General features: G+C 43.2%; 4 protein-coding genes across 6 annotated transcripts; 3 read left to right on the top strand and 1 right to left on the bottom strand.

The window, feature by feature from the left end:
- Positions 1 to 622: 622 nt before the first annotated feature.
- Positions 623 to 7,407, top strand: LOC108922227 (zinc finger protein 771-like). Of its 2 annotated transcripts, XM_018732227.2 has the most exons (5): positions 623 to 939; positions 1,794 to 1,980; positions 2,107 to 2,682; positions 5,003 to 5,305; positions 5,458 to 7,407. In XM_018732227.2, exons 2-5 carry the CDS (start codon positions 1,818 to 1,820, stop codon positions 5,784 to 5,786), a joined length of 1,371 nt encoding a protein of 456 aa, XP_018587743.2. In that variant the 5' UTR covers positions 623 to 939; positions 1,794 to 1,817; the 3' UTR covers positions 5,787 to 7,407. The 2 variants fall into 2 exon arrangements, with proteins under 2 accessions (XP_018587743.2, XP_029101911.1); XM_029246078.1 differs by lacking the exon at positions 623 to 939 and having other exon boundaries at positions 1,751 to 1,980.
- Positions 7,408 to 8,847: 1,440 nt separating this feature from the next.
- Positions 8,848 to 13,649, bottom strand: prss1 (serine protease 1). Its single transcript, XM_018732160.2, has 6 exons — positions 13,576 to 13,649; positions 12,441 to 12,499; positions 10,657 to 10,819; positions 9,730 to 9,983; positions 9,421 to 9,557; positions 8,848 to 9,004 (listed from the first exon to the last, which is right to left on the bottom strand). Exons 1-6 carry the CDS (start codon positions 13,647 to 13,649, stop codon positions 8,855 to 8,857), a joined length of 837 nt encoding a protein of 278 aa, XP_018587676.2. The 3' UTR covers positions 8,848 to 8,854.
- LOC108922226 (nuclear apoptosis-inducing factor 1) lies at positions 13,212 to 16,608 on the top strand. 2 transcript variants are annotated; one of them, XM_018732225.2, is made up of 4 exons: positions 13,212 to 13,341; positions 13,641 to 14,456; positions 14,622 to 15,020; positions 15,188 to 16,608. In XM_018732225.2, the coding sequence occupies exons 2-4, from the start codon at positions 14,198 to 14,200 to the stop codon at positions 15,901 to 15,903; spliced, it is 1,374 nt and encodes a 457-aa protein (XP_018587741.1). In that variant the 5' UTR covers positions 13,212 to 13,341; positions 13,641 to 14,197; the 3' UTR covers positions 15,904 to 16,608. The 2 variants fall into 2 exon arrangements, with proteins under 2 accessions (XP_018587741.1, XP_018587739.1); XM_018732223.2 differs by having other exon boundaries at positions 14,595 to 15,020.
- A 1,117-nt stretch (positions 16,609 to 17,725) lies between these two features.
- LOC108922187 (zinc finger protein 629) lies at positions 17,726 to 22,108 on the top strand. Its single transcript, XM_018732161.2, has 2 exons — positions 17,726 to 18,134; positions 18,627 to 22,108. The coding sequence occupies exons 1-2, from the start codon at positions 17,726 to 17,728 to the stop codon at positions 21,842 to 21,844; spliced, it is 3,627 nt and encodes a 1,208-aa protein (XP_018587677.2). The 3' UTR covers positions 21,845 to 22,108.
- The last annotated feature ends 569 nt before the right edge of the window (positions 22,109 to 22,677 follow it).

Here is a 22,677-nt window from a genome sequence, read left to right as displayed (position 1 = left end):
AAATTTACTTGCTAATACTTAACTGTTGTTTGACTAATCTGTTTTACATGTTTATGAATTATGATATTGCCCAGTAGGTAGTATAAATAATTATAAAAAATATTAATAAAACACATTTCCCCCATTGGCCAAAGTATTATTTGATGGAATTTTCATTTACATTATGGGCCCTTAACTCCGTTGTGCACCATGTGTATATAATTTTGGTCCAAAATTACTATCTATTTGTTAGGTGCAACGCCTTTATCTGCTAGAGAAATGTTAATTTAATGTGCATTCACAGTTCAATGTTCCGGAGGGCAACATTTTGGGGAAATAATACTTCAATAATTTAAACTACCCCAGCTGTTGACAACGAAGCAAGAAAGAGTTGGAAAAGTGATCACATGGTCCACACAGATAACTGATGACGCAGATTGGGCACAACATGAAATCGAGACGGTGCCGTACGGGAGCTGAGTTAAAGTCAATATAATTATAAACCGCTACGCGATTTTCCTGCTCCTATATTATATAATGTGCAAGTACGGCGCCGGATGCTCTAAACTAAAGAATGCAAAGACGGGGGCGCACGTTACAAGGTTTTACGGCCCTACCGTATAACTGAGCGGAAGTCAACGTATCCACCTAAAAAGCGTTTTCACAAAGCGCTCCTTGTCCCGTGTCGAAGGTGGTGGTGGGGGCCGGGCGGGGAAATCTCAGTGTGGCCATATTACGCTCCAATCAATACCAATATTCGATTTCCGTCTTTTGTAGCAACATTTAAATAGAGGGAAAAGGAACAAACAGCTATAAATGGACCAAGATGGACTAGATAGATACCGAAAGGTTTTGCTTAGCTTTGAGAGCCGTACGGCTCCGGCGATAGGTGCGCTACGGCTGGTAATGACATGATGATGAGCGCGGACTGAAGAGGCATCGACAGCGCATAATTTAGAGGTGCGTAAGAAAGATGACGATTAAAATATGTCATTTTTCCTGTCATTATGTGATCTACACTCAGGTTCATCATGTGTCTGTTCAAATATCATCTTGTCTATGAAATAAAGCAGAAGGAGCAGCTTAGGCAGTCCGTTGTTCAGGACCTACTATAATAATCTGTATATCTCAATTCTGTTTTGTACTGAAAACAGATAAGGCCTTATTATTAATGACTAATGTGTGGTCTGCTTGTCGAGAGACCTGTGTGTGTGCGTTTATTTTTTACCGACAAAATGGGGATACATCTTGATCTTCATAAAATAAAACTGTATTTGCATTTACATTATATATTATATTTACATATTCATTTGGCATCTTCAAATATCAATTTTATATGATTCATTTTACACTTCTGTCATCCACCACAATTGACAAAATGTGTAAATAGTTTTAGTACGTGTCATCTCAGTAGTTTAACAATTTTAAGTATACATTTTTCTCGACTGTTTTACATTTTAAAAAAAGTTACGTAAAATAATGAGCCATTTTCGTCACTTTTTTTAGGAAATGTAAATTCGTATATATTGGCGTATTATATATATATCACATTACATTCTCAACAAGGTACAAAACAATACTATTAGGAAACATAGATGAATGCAGTTTTGGAAAATATAATAATGTTACCTATGTCAAGGGGTATCTTCTATCCATTTACATGGGTTATTATTGTGAGCACCGGGGAATAATACAGGGATCGTATCGATTTGCCCCATGCCATGAATTTAAAAAAAAGAAAACCTCATACCGGCGTAAACACTGACTTATTCTTGCTGCATTTTCTCCCTTCTCACTTCCTTCCAATTTCTCAGAGTTTGGTGTGTGTCCTGAGTGCAATGGAGCCTTTCTGTGTGAATGGAGCATCTTTAGACCCTAATACCCTCATGGTTATTGTCAAGCAAGAAGAAGAAGAAGAAGAAGAGCAGGAAGAGCAGTTTTCTGAACCTCAGGTGTCTTCACTGTTAGTCATTAAACAGGAGAAGGAGGAGGAGCCAGGAGGTGTGTATCCAGTCCAGTGTGTATGATTGTTATTTATTGTTGTTTCACACATTTAAACGCATTCAGTGTTCTAGTTGCCCTGTCCGTATATCTCTCTCTCTATGATTTTTACCATCCGACCTACAGGACATTCCGCACCCCTTGTTATGAACATCTGTCTGCCAAAGGATGAACCAGACACTCTGGAAGGAAAGAGCAAAGAAAAGAAGGCGAAGAGGAGGAGGAAGAAGAGACTGTGTGAAGAGAAGGAGTGGGCTCCCACAACGGCAGAAGAGACCCCAAAAAACGATTCACTGTGGCAATGCAGATTATGCCACCGTTGTTTCAGCTCTTCTTGGGAGCTGACAGGACACTGTTGCACTGGTATAATTAACAAGGACGATGGAGACGCTGCCAAACTGGAATTTCGGTGCCCAGTGTGTGGCGACCGTTTTTTGAGGCCCACTGCATTCATCATGCATAAACGGAGCCACGTTGGTCAGTCCCGATATGTCTGTGGAATCTGCGGTCGCACCCTCAAGACCCTCCGGAAGTTGTCATCCCATCGGCGGTCCCACACTCGCCACCAGTGCCAGTACTGCAGCCGCAGCTTCTGCAGTTTTGAAGCTCTTCGGGGCCACAGACTGAGCCAGCATGGTCAGGAAATAGATGAAGAAGAAGGTGACAGTATGACACCTCCCAGTAATGCAAGCAGTCACTTAGGTGAGCTTTATATTTATTCCATTTTCCATTAATATTTGCTAACATTAGCAAAATTTTACTTATCATGCAGTTATATTGGCTCCTCAGCTTTAAAACACAATTAGGATTTGTTCATAAATCCAAAGTCATGTTTGGCACTATAACTTCAATAATTCAGGTTTTCTTCAGTCAGTCTAGGGGCTATTTTATGTAGGTCTTGGATCTAGTTGTAATAAATTTCTTTTAAGGTTATTTATGTTAATATTTTTATTATCTTACAGCTACATTAGATAAAAAGCTGAAATGACTGAAAATGGGAATGTGCCCACAATGTTGACTAGTATCCCATACATTTTTTGCAAAATTCATAATCTTGTTATTGATAACACGAAAGGTAAAGCACGGAGGTTCTCGGTTCTGGCTCTATTGTGGTGGAATGACCTTCCCCTCTCACTCAGAACTGCAGAAACTCTGTCTACATTCAAGAAGGGTCTGAAAACGCACCTTTTCCGGATCCATTTCTCCCAACATCTATCTCTCCAGCTCATGTACGGTATAAATGTTCATGCACCGTAATTTCATGAGCATCACCAGATAAAGCCTTTAATTGGCCACTACTCCGGCATTGTATTTGCTTGCTTGTGTATCTTAATATTATAAATTAAAAAAAAACAGTAGGAGGGTATCAGGATTTGTCTATCCTGTGTTTTATGCACCTACTTGAACGATGAACCTCAGTTCAGCAAGCGGTAGGTAAAAAACTAGGTTTATTTGAGTCACATGTCTGCAGCTATGTCTCTTTCTCTTCATGTAATGCATAAATTTTACTTTTGCTGAGATGTATATCGCTTTGGACAAAAGCGTCTGCTAAATGAATAAATGTAAATGTAGATAACAATAACCACCACCACGCATGAGCTGGAAAAACTGTTAAGGTGGATGAATTAAGGCGATCCCACACTCCTAGTCTGTTTGGGTATCTTTTACTGGCTGTGAAACCATCGGTTCTGTTTACTCTGTGACAAGCAGAAATTTTATAAAATAGGAGAAGAAATTGCAGTTAAAATAAACAAATAAATAAAATGGAAAAACTTCCTACAAGTAGCCCTTGACTTATAGCATATGTGACTCACGATGAGCCTTACTTTCAACATCCGTCCCATGTACCTTACTATTTTATTTTTGAGTCCAAATGTTTGCTCATGACATCTGACTGCTCCATCTGGCGTATGATAACATTGGCTGGTCCACTTTTCTGATTGATTCAGCAGTTGCATTTTATGTAGAAAACATTTTTGATTTACAGAATGTATTTGTGATTCCATTCAAGTTACTTTTTTTCACCATGGCTAGCAAGCAAACTCGCGAGTATTTTGGTGGCGTAGAAACTGATGAGATTTAGAAGTGAAAGTGAAAATAATTGTCCAGCAGGAAAATTTGATACTGCACTGTTTATGTTATTCTGTATTATCCAACTCAGCATTCATGTATGTCAAGACTGTGTACAGTACTGTACAAAAGTTTTAGGCATTTTGTTGGGGAAAAATGTGAGAATGCTTGCAAAAATAATGCTCTTAGTTAATAAACTTCCGACAAAGCTTGGTAACCATCCATCGTCAACAACCGCTTGGCGTGGCAGGCTTGGCCGGGTCCCACTCTCTGGCAGGTCTGGGGTTCGAGTCCTGCTTGGAGTTCCTTGCGATGGACTGGCATCCCGTCCTGGGTGCGTCCCCTCCCCCTCTTGCCTTGTGCCCTGTGTTGCCGGGTTAGGCTCCAGTTTGCCATAACCCTGCTTGGGACAAGTGCGTTCGGACCATGTGTGTATACTTTCTTTAATGACATACAAAACCCATACTTTCATACTGTCATTTTTTGCAAAGGGAATGCTTGGAAATCTAAAATCTGCTCTTTTCCATTAACACTAATGCAGAAGACATTAAATAACCATCTAAAACAAATATTTTTGTGAAACATCTAAGTAGCTAAGAGTTTTGCACGGTACTCTCCCCGCGACCCCGTATGGGACAAGCGGTTCAGAAAGTGTGTGTGTGGTTTATGTGATACAGTATAAGGGGGTTTTAGACGAACGACGAAGTTGATTTATAGCAAGGTTGTCAGAACGGAAACCCATCATAGCTCAGGGGCTGCTTGTACGTTCAAAAATTCATAATGTTCATAACTTATTAATTTGGTAATCTGTTCAACTTTTGTATACCCCCAGTATAGAGTAATTAATACAGCATAATGTAGGCAATCGTATTATATCGTGTTTTTGATATTCTCACGACAGTTGTGTTTCCCTTTTTAACATCCTATGCTGTATTTTCCTTGTGGGCCACAGCCCAGTTACCCCAGTCTCCCCAGTGCTTACGCTGCTTCATGACATTCCGTGATGCAGAGACAGCAGAGAGGCACCTACGCTTTAAACACCCAGCTGAGTATGAGCAACAGCTCCGTGGGCACACCGTTTTTGCCTGCTGTGTCTGCGATCGCACCTTTCCATCTTCACGCCTTCTCTCAGCCCACCAACGTACACACAGCAAGTGGAGTTTGACCCCCACTTGCATGGACAAGTCATTGCAGGGCAAAGAAGCACAAGTGGAAAGGAAGCTGGAGAGTGAAGTACAAGAGCAGAGGACTTACAGTAAGTGGTTGTTTGATACCTTTATTTACAGGTCAAAACTTGCTTCCAGTAATTCTGAGCTTTGTCTGATTTTCGTACTCCTTTTAGAAGATACCTAGTTTTTAAAACACTAGTTTGCAACCTGTCTGTCCTGTTGCTTTTTTGATTTTCAGAAAGTGAAACTGACAAAGATGCAGCTAGTTCTATGCGTTGTCTGCACTGTCACATCATCTTCACGGATCCTCGCACCTGGGAACGTCACATGATTGCCAAGCACCCCCCTTCACCACCTCTTATTCCACCTTCCGTCACTGGTCCTGGACACCTAACGCTGCGGCCCCCTCGGGGTCAACCAAGACCCTACAGTTGCTCAATTTGTGGAGAAAGGTTTATACAGGAGAGTTCATTGACAAAACACTATACTGAGACTCACACAAGCTCAGGAACAGAGAATGTGGAGACAAAGAAAGAGAATAACTTCAAAAGTAACGACATCAAATAAACTTTGAGGGGAATTGAGAAGAGAATGAGAAAGAGAACTTGGCTAGCAATCTAGAAAATAATGGCTCAGATCTTCAAGAATAACAACACAGAAGAGTGACTTGTATGAAACAACCATTATTCCTAAAGACAAACTGTTGGACTGTGTTGTAGTGTATTTGTGATTCAATTTCAAGTAGCAGAAATTATGGAATGGATTTCTTTTTTTAGCTTCAATGTGTATGACCCATGTCATTTTCCTTCATAGAGGAAACATGGAAATTTGGTCACCTTAATATTTCAAAGAGGACACCTTCAGGAAGAGCAAGATTTTAAAACTGCTCATAGATTTAAAGCCTGTGATGCATTAATTTATGTACTGGGTCCTTGTGTCACAAACATTCCAGGCACAGTTTTTCAAAGGTACAAACATTTTTAATTATTCTTTTAATTGTAGTTTCTTCACATATCTATTTTCGAAAGCTTGTTGCAGAGCAAACCTCAACAGTGTTTATGCGAAGATGTTACTTGCCAGTCAAGAGCACCCAAATAGAAGGAAAGTGAGGCTGGATTCATTCAGCTTGCTTTCATAATGATAGTGAACACTCCATATAGTCAAAAGCTGGCATTGAACCGGTTTGTGAGGGCCATGTATTTTCATTTTCAGTCACGTTACGTCAGTTTTCATTTTAATGCAGCTCAATGTTAATCGACATGTTAAAAGTCTTACAGCATGTTTTGTATTTGTTATAGCTACTGTATCTGAGACCTCTACATACACAATGCAGCAAATAATTGGGGTTACGTATCTATTATTACACTTTTGATTGAATCTGTAACGACGCAAGTTTTCCATCCTCATCACCAATTTTTGTATGTCCTGAGTCACAAATGGCACATACTTAGTATTTAAGATCAAAAACACTTTAATAGATTATCCCAACACTCTCCTTCATTGCAACCCAGTTAACTCCCCTTTATCAGCTCCACTTTAGCATTGCCCTATACCACTTGATGCACAGGAGGAATACGGTGCTGGTCTGCATACATGAGGCAGAACAGAACACATTGAATAGTAGGTTATGGAGACATTTTTTCAGTCGTTTTAAATTAGAAAAATTTAATGTTGCTTTAATAAAAGATTGTAAAAGTTCTGTCATTAACTGGTGTCCCGTTCACATCGTAATCTATCTGACACCTCACATTTGTAGGATAAACTCCAGAACCTGCACTGAATGAGCAATTGATGAAAACAGGATAAATTGTCTTACACCAAGTTTTTAATTCATTGCAGCTTTATCTTGTAAAGCTTCAGCATGAACTGTTAATAAATCAAAGGATGTCTGCATTACTAAGCTTTTGTTGATTGTAAATTATTCATTAGATTTACAGACAAATGGAGTTACAGTCAGGCTTTTGGTCTTGAATGTGTTCATAAGTTTAGGACACAGTGTATTTAAGCCCTTGACACGGTGTTACGTGATGTCCATTTTCATCACAAACTGTTGATCTTTATTTTAACTGAACTGTGATGTGAAAACATGACATTTTCTTTGCATGGACTTTCCTGCTTTAATGTATCCTCCTCCATGTTGAGCAAATGGCCACCCAAAATGAAAATCATCTTACAGCTCATCTCTGAAGTTGTCTACATTGTTTTAAATAGTAATGAAGACCAGAAAGTAAGACAGTCAAGTACAAGTCACTACTCCATTTTCACTTGCTGTGATTGCAGCTGCACCTTTCCCTCACCATGCCTTTACAGAGAGCACCCATGTAGGTACGGTTAAGTTCACCCTTATTCCCTCCTGTGTGGATGAGTCATTACAGATTTTTCCATTGATTCCTGCTGTTTTGATTTTGATGCCATTGATTCCTGATTATCAAACATAAAGGTGATCTATAAGAACTGCACACTTTTGCCCACTCTGTTTTCCAGAGAGTGACAATGAACTGAGGTTCAGTGTATTTACTTCATTGTCACATCTTCATTTGTCCTCAGACGTAGAAATATGACATAACTTGGGGTGGCATGGTGGCACAGCAAGTAGCACTGCTGTTTCACAGCACCAGGGTGGTGCGAGAGAACATGGGTTTGATCCCTGCTCAGTCTGTGTGGAGTTTGCATGTTCTCCATATGCCTGCAAGGGTTTCATCTGGGTGCTCTGGTTTCCTCTCACAGTCCAAAAGACATGCTGTTCAGGTTCCCCCATAGCATGTGAGTGACAGAGAGTGTGTTCCACTGATGTATGGATGAGTGACCCATTGTAAGTAGTGTGTCTAGCAGTGTAAGTCACCTTGGTGAGTAAGGTGTGTGGGCTGATAACATGACATACAGTTCATTGGAAGTTGCTTTGGAGAAAAGTGTCTGTTAAATAAATAAATGTAGATGCAAACTTCTAAGCACTTCCCTTGTTACACTACCACTAGTTCTACAAGCCACAACCACCTGTCCCTAGAGCCTGCTCAGAAGCAGTGAAGACCCTACTGTTGTGTGGCTCAGAAGAAAGTTTAATCTAGGAAGCTTTGTGGATAAATCACTACACTGAGTCACATGGCAGTGGAATACTGCCAGAAAAAAAATGAATAACTAGTATTCACAAAGTAGGCATTAAATAGACATTCAGAGAGCAGAATCCTTAAATCATTCTTACTTAAATAGATCACATTGCCAAGGCCAAGAAAAAAAAATTTGCAGTCTTCAGCACTGAACTAAAGCTGACTGTACTTTCATTTTTCATATTGAGATGAAGTAGCCAGTCTGTTGGTGTAACACTGAAATTGTTATCTTAATGCTGATGATCTCTTTGCTTAGAGCATTACATGCATGTTGCTGGCAGCTGTGAAGTAAATTGCGTATTTCATCTTAAGTTTGTTTATGAATTTTTCTGTGGTTATGTCACCTAGCGGTTTGGGGAAGTCTGTAAGATAAGTAAAATCCATTTCTCATCATTTGTGAGAATGAGCATTACAAACAGAAAATGTTAACTTGAGGACATCCGAAACAACCCAGACTGCAACAGTTCTTTTCAGCCAAGTTAAAATACCTTTATTTAGCTAAATAAGATTCTTGTTAGCCTTATTTCATTCTCAGTTGGAAGCAATAGTATTTTGGATCCAGGTTTTGTAGTTGCAGACCTTGGTGTACACACCAGGCTTGTTCTTCATGGCACAGCCATATCCCCAGGACACAATACCCTGGAGCTGCCCATTGCACACCACTGGGCCTCCAGAGTCACCCTGGGAGAGAGAAATTTCAATTCAGATCACTTCAATCCAGGTGATTTTTGACTCAAAGCACTTTACTGAAATTAAAGTACAAAAAAAATATAAGTAAAGGTTAGTAAATAATATCAACAAACTATTCCAAAAGTAAGGAAAGTGTTTGCGCTATGTGAGCAGATTTAAGGGAGGTCATCTGAGCAGCACGCTACCATCAGTGGGTCAGTCAAGGCAAGTGATGAAAGCCAAATTCAACGGATGTAGTGGAAACTTGGCAGGGAAGGTATGATAACTCATTGTGACATGATGCACTGAAATATGAATTGTTTATGCAAATGACATGCCAATATCACAATGTAGAAGTATGTATTAATGCATGGACAGTGTCTTTTTTGTAAGTATCAATGGGCTTTAGCAGGCATGTTATTTTGTACCTGGCAGGAATCCTTGCCTCCCTCCAGATACCCAGCGCAGAACATGTTGGATGTAATCTGACCAGGGTAGGAATTTCTGCAGCTGGTGTCACTGAGGATGGGAGCGTCCAGGCACCTTAGAGTGTCAGGGTAGTTCGCTGGGGAGGAAGAGCAGAAAAACAGTTACTTACAATCAAATCATGTATTGCTCAGATAAAAATGTGTTGTATATTTCAGAATCAGAATCAGAATCAGAACGAGCTTTATTGCCAAGTATGTTCGCACATACAAGGAATTTGTCTTGGTTTTCCTAGGGTGCTAGTTACTCACTGCCACTACTGAGGGTGTTGCCCCAGCCGGAGATCAAACACATGGTGCCAGCAGAAGCACAGCTTGTGGGCAGGGGCACAGTGCGGACGTAGCTGTTCAGAGTGGCAGGCTGGCTCAGCTTAATCAGCATGATGTCATTGTTCAGGGTGGAGCTGCTGTAGCTGGGGTTCCTGATGACCTTGGAAGAGCTGATGAACTGCTCGGTGCCTTCATTGATGGCAATGTTGTGCTCACCAAGATGAACCTGAATACGGCTGTAAAGTTATGAACGTGAGGGGGATTAAGTCGGATATTTATGCTAATTATTGATAACAGAGAATGATATCAGTGGAACACTTTTTGATGACCAGACACTCTTACTCAGTTTCCTGATGTTTTTTAAACAGTCACGTATTGTGCATGTGTGCAATATGCACCCTTTGGTTTTTTGGTTCTCATATATTATATATCAGAATAATACAGTATTTTGATACATTTAATATTTTGTGCAAAATAGGAATCCAGATACTTGGACTGATGATTTCCTGTAAACAATGTAACTCATTCCCCTCGACTACTTGTCTAAGCCAGAGTTACGGTGTTCCAGAGCCTATCAGGGAAGCACGTGATTCTCGGCTAGCTAGGATATACCCTGAAAGGGATGCCAGTCCATTACAGAATAGCCACCCTAAGGGCAATTTAAAGTCACTAATTCACCTGAAACATGTGTCTTTGGACTGCGGGAGCAAACTTGGTCACCCATAATAACCACATTAACACGGGGAGAACATGCAAACTCCACACAGACTGAGCTGGATTCAAACCTACGCTTCAACAGCTCGTGTGCCAACATGCCACCTAACTTTGTAACTGTATGTTCTAGATTGTATACATTGGTCTTTTTGACATTTTAAGTTGATGGAAGACTGAAAATGGGTCTGAACTTACGACTGGTAGCAGTGAGCTGCAGACAGGACCCACTGGTTACTGATCAGAGACCCTCCGCAGAAGTGATAACCAACATTTAGGGATACTTGGTAGGGCACAGAGTTCTTCCTACATTCATATCCTCCAACAATCTTGTCATCATCACCCTCCAAAGGGAAGGTAACTGTAAGAGAGTGACAAATGATGGCGTAAAGAAGTATATTATTCAGTGTTAATTTATAATGCCATGTTAAGAATGTCGAAAACTGCAAAACAAGCTTCCTTCAGTCTTAAAACACAAGAAGCTTGTTTTCTGAGGAACTAAAAAAGGAACAAGAGGTCAGCAAAACCTGTGTGTGTGTGTGTATATATACACACACACACACACACACACACACACACACACACACACACACATCTTCAGAACCGCTTGTCCCATACGGGGTCACGGGGAACCAGAGCCTACCCGGTAACACAGGACGTAAGGCCAGAGGGGGAGGGGAAACACCCAGGACGGGACACCAGTCCATCGCAAGGCACCCCAAGCGGGACTCGAACCCCAGACCCACCGGAAAGCAGGACTGTGATCCAACCCAGTGCACCACCGCACCACCGCACCCCCTCTATATATATATATATATATATATACACACATAATTATAAATACAAGTATAAATATAAATAAATACAATAAATAACATAAATTTATATTAGAAAAATAAACATATATATATATATATATATATTTTTTTTTCTTCCCACTTACATGCTGCTCCAAACAAAGCCAGGAGAATGAAAAGCTTCATGGTCACGTTGTTGGTCTGCACCTTGACACTGATGGGTTGTGTGAACTGCTTTCATATATACCCTTCATTATCTCCTTTCCTATTTTTATACATTCACCTCGTGAACAGTAATCTCCATGAGAATGGACAGATGGTTACTAAGTTATCTCCAAATTTAAACATACCAGTTGTATAAGTATTACTGACTGCAGTGGAAAGTTGTGTAATTTGACACAACTAATTTTGAGAACTCATAGAAGGAAAAATCATTTGTACACCTAAATAATTGTTTGCCTGGGTATTTATTGTTAAATATTTGTTCAACGGAGTTCTCATACATAAAAGTGTCCAGCACCAAAAAATATAACTTTCTTCTTATTCATTTTTTGAAATATTCTTCTTCTTCTTATTATTATTATTCTTTTACAAATTCCATTCAGTAAAATGTGAGCCCTCCTGTTATTCATATGTACAATCTGTCTCCTGACACTTTTTTGGAAAGCAAAGTACAATGTTGGGTCTGGAAACAAAGCAACATACAGTGTATCAGTTTGCCCATTTACACAGCGAGGTAATTTTCACTAAAGCAATTCAAACTAAGAAGTTTTTTTTCTCATGGGATTAAAACCTTGGTTGTTTCAGTGCACATTTGGCACTGAAAAATTATTTGTTGTATTATATAAATCCTAAGTGAGTGCAGAATTAATTTCAACCTCCTGCTTCTTTATTTTGAAGGGATGAGGAATTGTTTTTCCTCAGCCCAAGACAAACACACGCCATGTGGAATTTTGTGAGAAGCTGGTAACAATATAGTTTTTCCATCACAAAAAACTATTATGCAGCAATTCATCACTGAAAAAATACATCTGAATTCAGTTTAAATGTATTTTACAATATATTTATTAGTCTCACATACTTTTGTGAAGTGATATATTCAGTGCATTGCGTTCAGTATACTTATAAATACAGAAAACATGTTTTTTTTACTTTAATATCATCCACATTAGACATATACTGTACGCTGTTGTGGAGATGTGAGGCGTTCCTTCCTCAAGGTCAATTTCTTGTAGAAAAATAACCTGCATGGGAATGAACATCTGTTAGTACCAGTGGCTCTGGACACAGCACAGGTGTATGTTATTTATTCCACTGGCTGAGATGCATCTTAATTCCAGACTTCTATAACTCTATAATTAACATAATTTTAAAATATAATTAAAATATAAAATATAATTACTTAAATGGGTCAACTGGTAGAAAACTGGATGAACTTGTCTCCTACTGAAGGACCCAAGTTCCAATCTCTCCTTGAGCAAGATGCCAACAGTTAATTTATTTTATTACTGTATAAATGAGTAAATAATTCTAAAAAGACGGTGTAAGTCGCTTTTGAGAAAAACGTCTAAAATGAGTAAATGTAACTTGGCTGTACGCTTCCACCATACATACTTACTACAAGACTGTGTGGAATCAATGAACAACAGCAAAGAAAGACAAATAGGAGCAAGGAAGCGGTGCTGTCAGGTGGGCCAAATAAAGAAAACTGGAGTTTAGCTGGTACTGGTAGTGTAATGTTTTAAAAGAATCATGTAACCATTATTTCACTTACAGACACTGTGAAAAAACGAACGACTTACTGGTATCCCGCCTAAGACACTGTTACATACAGTGCCGTTCCGTTGTTCACGCGCACGTCCGCCGCTTCGCCAGAACGCAGCAGCGCACGTGCGTCTCGTGCTCGGTATCCGCGTTACAAAACAATTGCTGATGACGTCTAAATCCAGCGACGCGCTCAACTGTGTGTACATTTTAAGACGTGGGGAGGAGGAGGCGGTCTCATACTTAGTAAAGGGCTAGTGGGCATTATATTTGTATATATTTAAGCCCTAAATGTATCGATGGTTTGTTGTCATGCCACAAGGTGAGCGGCACTCCTTAACAATTATTTATAGTTTTTCTTTTTTTTTAGAGAATGGTTCCCGGTAAATATAGCTTCTGACCCGCTAGCCACCAGCTAGCCTAATTTATGCGGAATGCGCAACCGTTGCGGATGTGGTGCAGAAAAAATGCGCATCGATGCGGCAGCATCAGTTTTTTTATTGCAGTTTCACGGTCGCAATCATTGCACGTCTGGACTCTTCTCATCTGTGCTAGCCTGTTGACGTTCCAGTATGATGACTTTGTGATAATTCCCGTGTTGTTGTTATTTTCCTTCTTCAGGAGTGCCATCCCAGTCTTCGCTTCTTCTGTAGGGTGTCTGCGTAAATGGACATGTCTTTGCAGATGCGAACGTCTCTCTCACTGTGTCGGTGCCTCAGTCTCTTCCTCGCACTGTACGTGTGTTTATGCATGACTGTTTTTCAGCGCGCTTTTGTGCCACTCGTACGGAATGCCTGACTTTCTCGCAGTGCTGGTTTGTGTCTATGACAGCTACAAGTTTTTACTCCTTTTTGTTTCCTGTTAGCAATGATCAAGTACAGGACTAATGATACTGGTCAATAATAACTAGTTATGCCATCATGAAAGTTTATCCCAGTGTGTCTTGTATGTTGGCTGCCAGCCTAATTCATCATCAGTAGGTGATTTAACGGCAAGTGAAGCAAGTGTTATGTGTGCCTTTGTACTTCTCTCAGAGAGTAAGTGAAAATCAGCCAGTTCGGTCAAATATGGGATGTGCAGCAACATGTCAGAGGGGTGGTTGTTCAGCTAGTGTGTGAATGTGACTGTGTATCTGTCAGTCTGGGCCAGTCAGTGTGCCTACAGTTCAGCCCTGATCCATGACTGAGTACTACGAGGAAGGGGGGCTGCTGTATGAGCGTTCGCCCCCCATGCACATTAAAGTTGAGTCTCCTGAAGGACCCATTGAAGGCAGGGTCTCAGAAGACGGATTCACCAGGGAAGATGAGGACTCAGAAGGGAGCTGCGACCACAATGGTGTACTTCCTGCGGGGCTCCCTTTCAATGTGGTGGTTGTCCACCCCAATATCGTGGTTCCAATGATGTCGGGAGATGACGATATCATGCCTCTTGAGCCAAGTAAGCAACTCGTCCAACAAAATGCTAAACTCTTAAAGTTAGCAGGGAGAGACCTACTCCCCCTCGGAAGAAACGGATAACAAAACAAGTCCTCATAAATTGTTCCTTTTTTATTATTTATCATTGTTGTTACTGTAGATAGCAGTGTCTCTGCTGCAATTGCAGCTGGGGGTGGAGGAAAACGGAAGAGCCGGTTCAGTGGAGCAGAGCTGGAAGTGCTGGTGTCAGAGGTTACCCGGTGTGAGGGTGAGCTCTTTGGGCCAGCAGGGAGACTTCGGCGAAGGGAGAGAGAGCGGATTTGGGGTGGGATCCTGGAACGTGTCAATGCTGTGTCCCGTGTCCCCCGCACCCTTCGTGAGGTGAAGAAGCGCTGGGATGACCTAAAGCGACGCAACGGGGGCAGGCTGGCTGATGCTCGACACCGGAGTTGCTGCCTGCCACCTGGCAGAGGGGTCTCTGGGCTGAGCAGGTCTAGCCAGGCGAGCCCAAAAATTCAGCAACCTCGTCAGAGGACAGGGAACAGGGCGAAGGCCACTTACTCATGCTTTACAGATGCTGATGCGGGTAATTCAAAGCAATTTTGTTGTGTTTCAACTATGTGTTCAGTTTTTTTTACTGCTGTATTGTTAATTTTACATGGACACTTTGTACTTGTTTTTGAGGAACAAGCCTATGAGTGCATATTAACAACCAGAGATGCCTTTGTTTCTGTTCTCTTCTCTCTGTGGTAGTTGGAGCAGGGGATGGATCTGAAAGGGATGGTTTTGATAAGGAGGATGAGGCAGGAGGAAGAGGAGTGAATGAAGGAGATGGTGAAGGTGAAGGAGGCGAAAGCAGTATGGAGGATAAATTGGGATTGGGACTGGGTCTAGGACTGGGGCTGCCTACAACATCTGATCGCTGGCTGCCTCCTTCTCCACTTTACAGTGCTCCGTTTCTTAATGGGACCCCACAACCCAGCCCTCAGCCTTCCCTCGGAACACAGCATGGCCCCATAGAAGTTCCTCCTCGCACCTCCTGGCTTGAGGATGAACTGAGGGGGTTGGGTGAAGCAGCTGTGCAGCTTGGGGATAAGGTGGAACGAAATTTACGGGAATTCGGTGAAGGTTTTAGGCGTGATGTTCGGACACTGGTGGCATCACAAGAAACACTCTCTGTTAGCTTACAGCAGAACAATGTCCTCCTGCAAAGGCTTTTGGGTATTCTTGAGGCGCAGCAGCAGCAGCAGCAACAACAGCACCACCACCACCATCACAACCACAACCAACAGCAGGCGTCTAGCATTCACCTTTCTCCAGCAGTGCCACCTGCAATGCCACCTATGCCACCTCCCCCCGATATTCTAGATGGAACCATACAACCAAATCCTGAAGTAGATATATCAAGGAGAACCCAACAGCCACGGCGTGGGAGGTCAAGTGAGCAGAGAAGAAGGCGAAGGCGCTAGCGGAAGTATATAGCAAACACAACTAAAAATAATTTATTTTTTTCTGTTTGATTTTAGTTGAATCATTATCATGCTACCCCAGTGTTACCAAAGTTATCTGCTCAGCCCAGTAATGCCTTTGCATAGTAGAGAACTGTTTTTATTTAAATCCTTTAGGTGACATCTGTACTGACAGGGGTTTGGTGTAGAAAATTTAGAGGCTCATACTTATTTTTCTAATTGTGTATAGACAATCAAAATGATACTGGCCTAAAATGTGGAGCTAATCATGTGAAATTGGAAACATCTTTCCCCATTTTATATGCACTTAATCAAGAATTTAACTTAGAGAAGAAGCACTTTGGTTATTGGTTTTCAGGACCTTAAAGGAGCTGGTTTTATTCAAGATTTCAGAAGCAGATTATATTCTAGGTACAGTACACTGTATGCGCTGTTGTCTGCATGCCATCTCTGACTAAACAGAAATGCAAATGAATTCAACATTGATATCATATTTTGCACAATTTGTATGTCTTGTATATACTAAAAAGTTTTGTTCTGTGAAGATGTATATGAGTGTAAATAAAGGCAATACTGGTGTAGGATAATATTGGTTGAGATTGTAAAGTGAATGCAAAACTTGTCTGTATATACTGTAGCCAGATGCACTGTATAGTACTGAAGTAAAGGGACATGACAAATTTTGTTAGGAGTGTTTATGAAGGGAGAGGGAAATGGCACTGCTTACATCACTTTGAAGGAATCAGTTTCCATGCTTTTCTTTAAGGTGAATTCTAGTGAACACTATATACGAGTATCAGTCCACACCTTATTCACCCAAGATGACTTACACTCCTCAGTGCACTATTTACATTTATTTAGCACCCACTTTTCTCCACAGCAACTGTGAGTGTTGAGGTTATAATTATTTACCCATTTATACAGCTAGATAATTTTTTACTGAAGTAATTTAGAGTTAGTACCTTGCTCAAGGGTACTCTAGCCAGAGGAAAAGGCTTGAACCTACACCCTTCGCATCTAAAGGGAGTAGCACTAGCCACTATGCTACCAGTTGTCCCTACTTATAATGACTTGCTCATACATACACCACTGAAACACACTTTCTCTCTGTTGTTCACACACTGTGGGTGATTTCAGAGTCACCAATCCACCTGAGCTGCATGTCTTTGGACTGTGGGAGGAAACCAGGGCATCCGAAGTAAAAATACCAGGCTCTATGAATGGGGAACTTGCTGTAACAGTGCTTCTCTAACATTGTAAGTGTAACTGAACAAAGGGCTCTTATAAATAAATGTTATTAATAAACTAACATTCTGATGGCTGCAAAAACAGTTTTGGTGACTAGGAAGTAACATTTAGTTGAGGACTGGTGGGGTTTTTTAACTTCTAAAATAGTTTAATACCAACCAATGACTGAATATCTAGTATAAGTACTGTATAACACATTGCTAACTGCATTCTTAGTTTACAAACTTAATTTTATTCAATTATTCATTTCAGGGAACACTTTATCTTACACAGTGAGAGTGTTAAACTACGCAGGGCATTTTTTCAGGAATTAATTTACGATTTCAAGCCTGGGGCACCACAGACGGGCTATGACGAGTCTCTTCACTTGTTCGATCCTATATTTACTATGACGAGAACCACCCTCGAAGGTGGGTTTCCAAATCAGTGTCTTTTGAGGGAAGGAGAGCAGAACCGAGCCGCTGGACATCAGATGTGAAATGAAGGGTGAGCAGCCTCTCGCGCTCGTCGCTTGGACGTCACCGCGCGGACAGACCCTGGGAGCGCGCGGAGAGCGGCGCAGAGCGGCGCAAAGATGGCGGTCGTGCGTTCGCCAGGAGCCGACGCACAGCTGGCGGAGCGGCTCCTCGGGTCAGTTACGGACCCGGTCGGGATGGCACATAGCTCCGCGCCGGTGGGTACATCCTGTCCGGGCCAGGACTGCGTGGCCGAGGCCTGCAGCACTGAAACTAAAGACGGCGGAGGGGCAAGTACTCCGTCTGCTGACGGCATGGCGGCGGTGCGTGACGGTGAAAGTGAAACGAGTGTGAAGGAGCTGAGTGACCCGGTGCGAGAAGCGCGCGCCCCCCTCGTCGACCTAACGGAAGCTGCGGTGGAAGCGCAGGAGGGCCGCGCAGGGGACAGTGAGGGCCAGTGCGAGCCGGAGTGGTCCGCACCGGATGACGAGTCGCGAGAGCGAACGCCGGTTCTCAGGGAGAGCGATGGTGAGCGAAACACACAAAGCGCATTTAAACAGCATTTCTGGACACTTCGACATTTGTCTTCATTTACACATTGTGCAGAGAAGTTGTAACCGCTCTGTTCCGGGAACAGTAGCTCATTTGGCTTGTTTGTATGAGCTTGTGGTGCCTCTGTAGCTGCTGAGAACATAGTTGTTGATACAGCTGCCACTGATCATTACAGGTGTTCATCTAATAGAAAAAGTGAATGTATGGCCAGCAGGTGGAGTGATGGTTAGAGCTGTTCAAATTCCACTCCCTCTGCTGTACCCTTCATTCAGGTACTTAATCTGAACTGATACAGTAGAATTGTACCCTAGTACACAAACATAAAATTGCATTTCTGCTTGGAGCACAGTACCAGCTGAATTGAATAAATTACAAAAATGTCTTTGCACATGACATGTGTTAGTTTTGTTCGTGTCCTTGCTTTTCTTGTGACCGTTAATGTGTGCTTGTCACACTGTCTCGGAACAGCGCCCGAGATCAGGAGCTCTGTCTCGTCGGAAGTGACCCCTGGGAAAGCTCAGGAATCTGTGCTTAGTGTGGAAGGGGGGCCCCTGTCACCTCAGGAGCTGGGCACTGGGCTGAGCAAGGAGCTGGAGGGGAGAGAAAGTGGCGGAACTCGGGGTGAGATGCAAGTGAAGCAGCGGAAGAGCAGGCTGGTGTGTCGCGAGTGTGGGAAGCGGTTCACTCGCCGGGAAACTTTCAACCTGCACCGTCATTTCCACACACACCAGGACGAGCTGGCGTCCCTCACATGCAAGGACTGCGGTCTCACGTTCCAGCACCGCAGCAGTCTAATTAAGCATCGCAGTGAGCACAAGGAGAAAGCTTTGCTCGCAGGACTGGAGGAGAAGAGACCCCATGGCAGGGAGGGCCGGAGCCTGCAGTGCGAGCACTGTGCTGAAACGTTTCCCACGCTCGGAAAGCTGAGGTGCCACCCCTGCCGACGGGCCCCAGAGAAGCCATACAGGTGCCCTCTGTGCCGGCGGGAGTTTCAGTACAGGGTCTCAGTCAATACGCACATGCAGACCCACTCCCTGGACACTCCCTTCCGTTGCTTGGAATGCAACAAGGGCTTTCCATGTGGCTTGACTCTGCGCATCCACCAGAGATCGCATGCCGCCCTTAAACCCTTTGAATGCCCAGACTGTGGCATGGTGTTCCGCCACCGCTCTGTCATGGAGGACCACCGCCGCAAACACGCAGAAGAACGAACACACCACTGCAACCTGTGTGGTAAGCGCTTCAAATACAGCAGTCTTCTACAACAGCACCAGTTCCTGCACACCGGTCAGAAGCCGTTTCGCTGCCCGGACTGTGGCAAGACCTTCGCCTTTGCCCAGAACATGAGGGCGCACTGGCGGCAGCATCGTAAATGTACCCACCGCTGTCTTCGCTGTTCACTTTCCTTTCTGGACTTGACCAGCCTGCAGGCACACATGCTGAGTCACGGGACAGTGGAAGTTTCAGCCACCAGGATGAGTGCAAACAGCAGGAGCGGTGTACAACGCATTAACTCCTGTCCTCTCTGTCCCCTCACCTTCCCGGATGTGGCAAGCTTAAAAGCACACATGTTGATCCATGAAGCTGATGAGGCATTTGGTGGAAGGGGCAGGGGTACTTCAAGTAATGGTGAGGATCAGGACACGACCACATTTGTTTGCCCTTGCTGTCATGTTACATTGCCAGACCAGAGAAGCTTAGAGATACACATGGTGAGCCACATAACACCACAACAGGCAACAAATGTGTTGAGCAGGGTTGCTGTAAATAATGGTATGGAAGTACTAAGAGGAAACTGGGTTGATCCACTGAGCAGGAAAATGCTGAAGTGTATTGAATGTGAGAAAACTTTCCGCCACCGCTCCGTGTTGGAGCTCCACATGCGAATACATTCCAGGGATAAACCTTTCCAGTGCAAGGTGTGCGGCAAGGCCTTCAAGTTCAGCAGCTACCTCCAGCAGCACCTGATCATTCACACTGGTCAGAAACCCTTTAAGTGCCCCGACTGTGGTAAGGACTTTGCTTTCCTGCAAAACATGAAGACTCACCAGAGGCTGCACCAGCAGAAGCCGTACCGCTGCACACAGTGCCGCAAGGGCTACAGTGAGGAAGGTGAACTTCGACGCCACATGGTGTCTCACACTGGTGACAAGCCTCACAAGTGCCAACTCTGCGACAAGAGCTTTGGCCTTGCATACCTGCTGCGTGACCATTTGAACACTCACACTGGGGAGAGGCCTCACCGTTGTTCCGAATGCCACAAGTCCTTCCCATGGCTTAGCAGCTTGCTGGTACACCAAAAGATCCATGCCCGCAAACGTCAAGGACTCAGTCAACCATTTTCCTTGCCCTTGGCCCCCCAGAGAGGCAGGGGAAGGGCCAGAGGAACCAGGGGCAGAAGAGGAAGCAGGTGGGCATCTAGTTGGCCCAGGTGGGTGGGAGGAGAAGACATGGCTCCGCCTTCTTCCTTGCTTGGGTATGCAGGCCAGATATCCAGAGAGCAGGACTGGCACAGAAGAATGGCTCAGCATCAACAGCCCCCCTTTTTTACACCCCACTTGGACATCTGTGGTCAGTGGCGACAGCAACAGTGTCAATCTAAAGCACAAGACAGGCCAGTTCCCCAAGAGAAGCAGCCTGTGAGCTGGGCTAGTGCAGCTAGATCATCACCAGTGGTGCGAGCAGCAGTTCAGTGTGAAGAGTCTTATTGTCATCAAGTAGATGGAACTGCAGCATGGGGACTCAAGACACATCCAGTCACAACTCGGAGTGTTTCTCATTTGGAGAAATCTGGGCACAGGCAAAAGCAGCAAGAGAATCTGAGCTGGGCCAGTGGGTCAGCATCCACACAAGTGGGCCAGTCGGCAGTTCAGTTTGATGAAGCCTATTCTCGAGGCAGTGAAAAAGGTGGTGTGTGGACACTTGAAAAGTCTCCCACCGTGGCCCAGAACCCTCAGGACAACCCTGCAGATGGACAAAAGCAGCAGCAACACCAAGTAAGCTGCACTGACACACCCAGATCGACTGCAGAGAGCCAGCCTGCAGTCCATTTTGAAGAGTCCCCTCCTTGTAGGGAGGAAAGGAAAGCTATGTTGGACTCCCCAGCACCTCCTGTCCAACCACAGACCCTCAGCCCATCAGAAAAATCAGGAGGCGGGCCAAAACAGGAACAAGCTTTGGTCAGGGTTAGTACATCCACTTCAACACAAGGAAGCCAAGCCTCAGTTCTGATTCATGAAGCTCAGCACCCAGACGGAGATGGAACTGCAGTGCAGGGCATTCAGACGTCACCAGCTGTAACTCAGACTCTGAACCGTGCAAGCAAACAGCAGCAGCACTCAGGGGAAGCAGACCCTCAAGGTCCCACAAAGCCACTGACTCCAGTTACTTTGTCACCTCCTCAGTGCAGTCATTCTGATGTAGCCGGCACTCTCGCACCTTCATCCCAGAACAGCTATCTCACACAGCAGAATGTAATCTCTGAGGAGCCAGCCAGCTCTCAGACTTTACCACCAGTGCAGGCAGCACAGCCTGCAGAAACTTGTCAACAGGATGGTGCTCTCCATTGTGCTGCTTTGCCATTTGCTCCAAATCCCCTTCTTCAGTGCATGATTTGTGGTTGTTCTTTGCCACGGGAACTAGACTTGCACATGCATTACATGCAGCATGCACAGGGGGATATTTGACTGTGGCACTCATGGAAATGGCCTCATTTTACTCTCTGGTGTATAATATTGGCTTTTTACTGTAACTGACATTTTCATCTGCCAAGTGGTCAGTGTAAGTTTCATTGTAGCTTCGAATGAAGAGTGTACATGTGTTTAAGGACTTAAAACACAGCAGCTGATAAACAGGACAGGCATAAGTTCAGTATGCTCCTGAGATTTTTCTGTTAGTTTTTTCTTTGGGACACTATTGATATTATACAAGCATCTTTTTCGTGTTCATATCTCGGATGATTTTTTTTTTTTTTTTTTTTTTTTTTTTTACAAATTACATTTTTTTTATAATGTGTACTTGGGGATCTTCTGGAATTTAGGTCTTATCAATTAAGAGCCTGCTGAGCATTGCACTGTCAGATGTACAAGATTAATTTAAAGCACATAAAGTACTTATTTATATTTACAGAAGGTTGAAGTGATTGTTTATAATTTTGTTAAATAACCTTTTCATCCTCTGAGGTGAAAAGTGGTTCTTAACTGCCACACTAACCGGTGCCTTTTGTATTCGCTCCCATTTCTACCAGTCTTCTGTTTTTTTAAAGTATGGTAGTTTCTGTTGTCCATGTTAATTTAAAATAACATGCTTTTATATAAACTATGTATTTTATACTTTATTTTATCCTTTTAATTTATATTATTCAGCATATAAATCAAGAGGGGGTGCAGTGGCACAGCGGGTTTGGCTGTGTCCTGCTCTCTAGCACGTCTGGGGTTTGAGTCCTGCTTGGGGTGCCTGTGATGGACTGGCATCCCCTCCCTCTCCAGCCTTGCGCCCTGTGTTGCTGGGTTAGGCTCCG

Source organism: Scleropages formosus, chromosome 18 (genome assembly GCF_900964775.1).
Source record: "Scleropages formosus chromosome 18, fSclFor1.1, whole genome shotgun sequence".
NCBI lineage: Eukaryota > Metazoa > Chordata > Actinopteri > Osteoglossiformes > Osteoglossidae > Scleropages > Scleropages formosus.
This window is presented reverse-complemented; position numbering and strand designations above follow the sequence as displayed.

Bases quoted from the DNA above. Each gene is read 5' to 3' on its own strand.
- LOC108922227 (XM_018732227.2), top strand. From the start codon at position 1,818: ATGGAGCCTTTCTGTGTGAATGGAGCATCTTTAGACCCTAATACCCTC. The intron at 1,981-2,106 runs GTGTGTATCCAG...TCCGACCTACAG, and splicing joins GAAGGAGGAGGAGCCAGGAG to GACATTCCGCACCCCTTGTT. The intron at 2,683-5,002 runs GTGAGCTTTATA...TGTGGGCCACAG, and splicing joins TAATGCAAGCAGTCACTTAG to CCCAGTTACCCCAGTCTCCC.
- LOC108922226 (XM_018732223.2), top strand. From the start codon at position 14,198: ATGACTGAGTACTACGAGGAAGGGGGGCTGCTGTATGAGCGTTCGCCC. The intron at 14,457-14,594 runs GTAAGCAACTCG...TTGTTACTGTAG, and splicing joins TATCATGCCTCTTGAGCCAA to ATAGCAGTGTCTCTGCTGCA. The intron at 15,021-15,187 runs GTAATTCAAAGC...TCTCTGTGGTAG, and splicing joins CTTTACAGATGCTGATGCGG to TTGGAGCAGGGGATGGATCT.
- LOC108922187 (XM_018732161.2), top strand. From the start codon at position 17,726: ATGGCGGTCGTGCGTTCGCCAGGAGCCGACGCACAGCTGGCGGAGCGG. The intron at 18,135-18,626 runs GTGAGCGAAACA...GTCTCGGAACAG, and splicing joins GGTTCTCAGGGAGAGCGATG to CGCCCGAGATCAGGAGCTCT.
- prss1 (XM_018732160.2), bottom strand. From the start codon at position 13,649: ATGGCACTCCTGAAGAAGGAAAATAACAACAACACGGGAATTATCACA. The intron at 12,500-13,575 runs GCTAGCACAGAT...ATTCCCATGCAG, and splicing joins TCATACTGGAACGTCAACAG to GTTATTTTTCTACAAGAAAT. The intron at 9,005-9,420 runs GTACAAAATAAC...TCTCTCTCCCAG, and splicing joins GAGGCAAGGATTCCTGCCAG to GGTGACTCTGGAGGCCCAGT.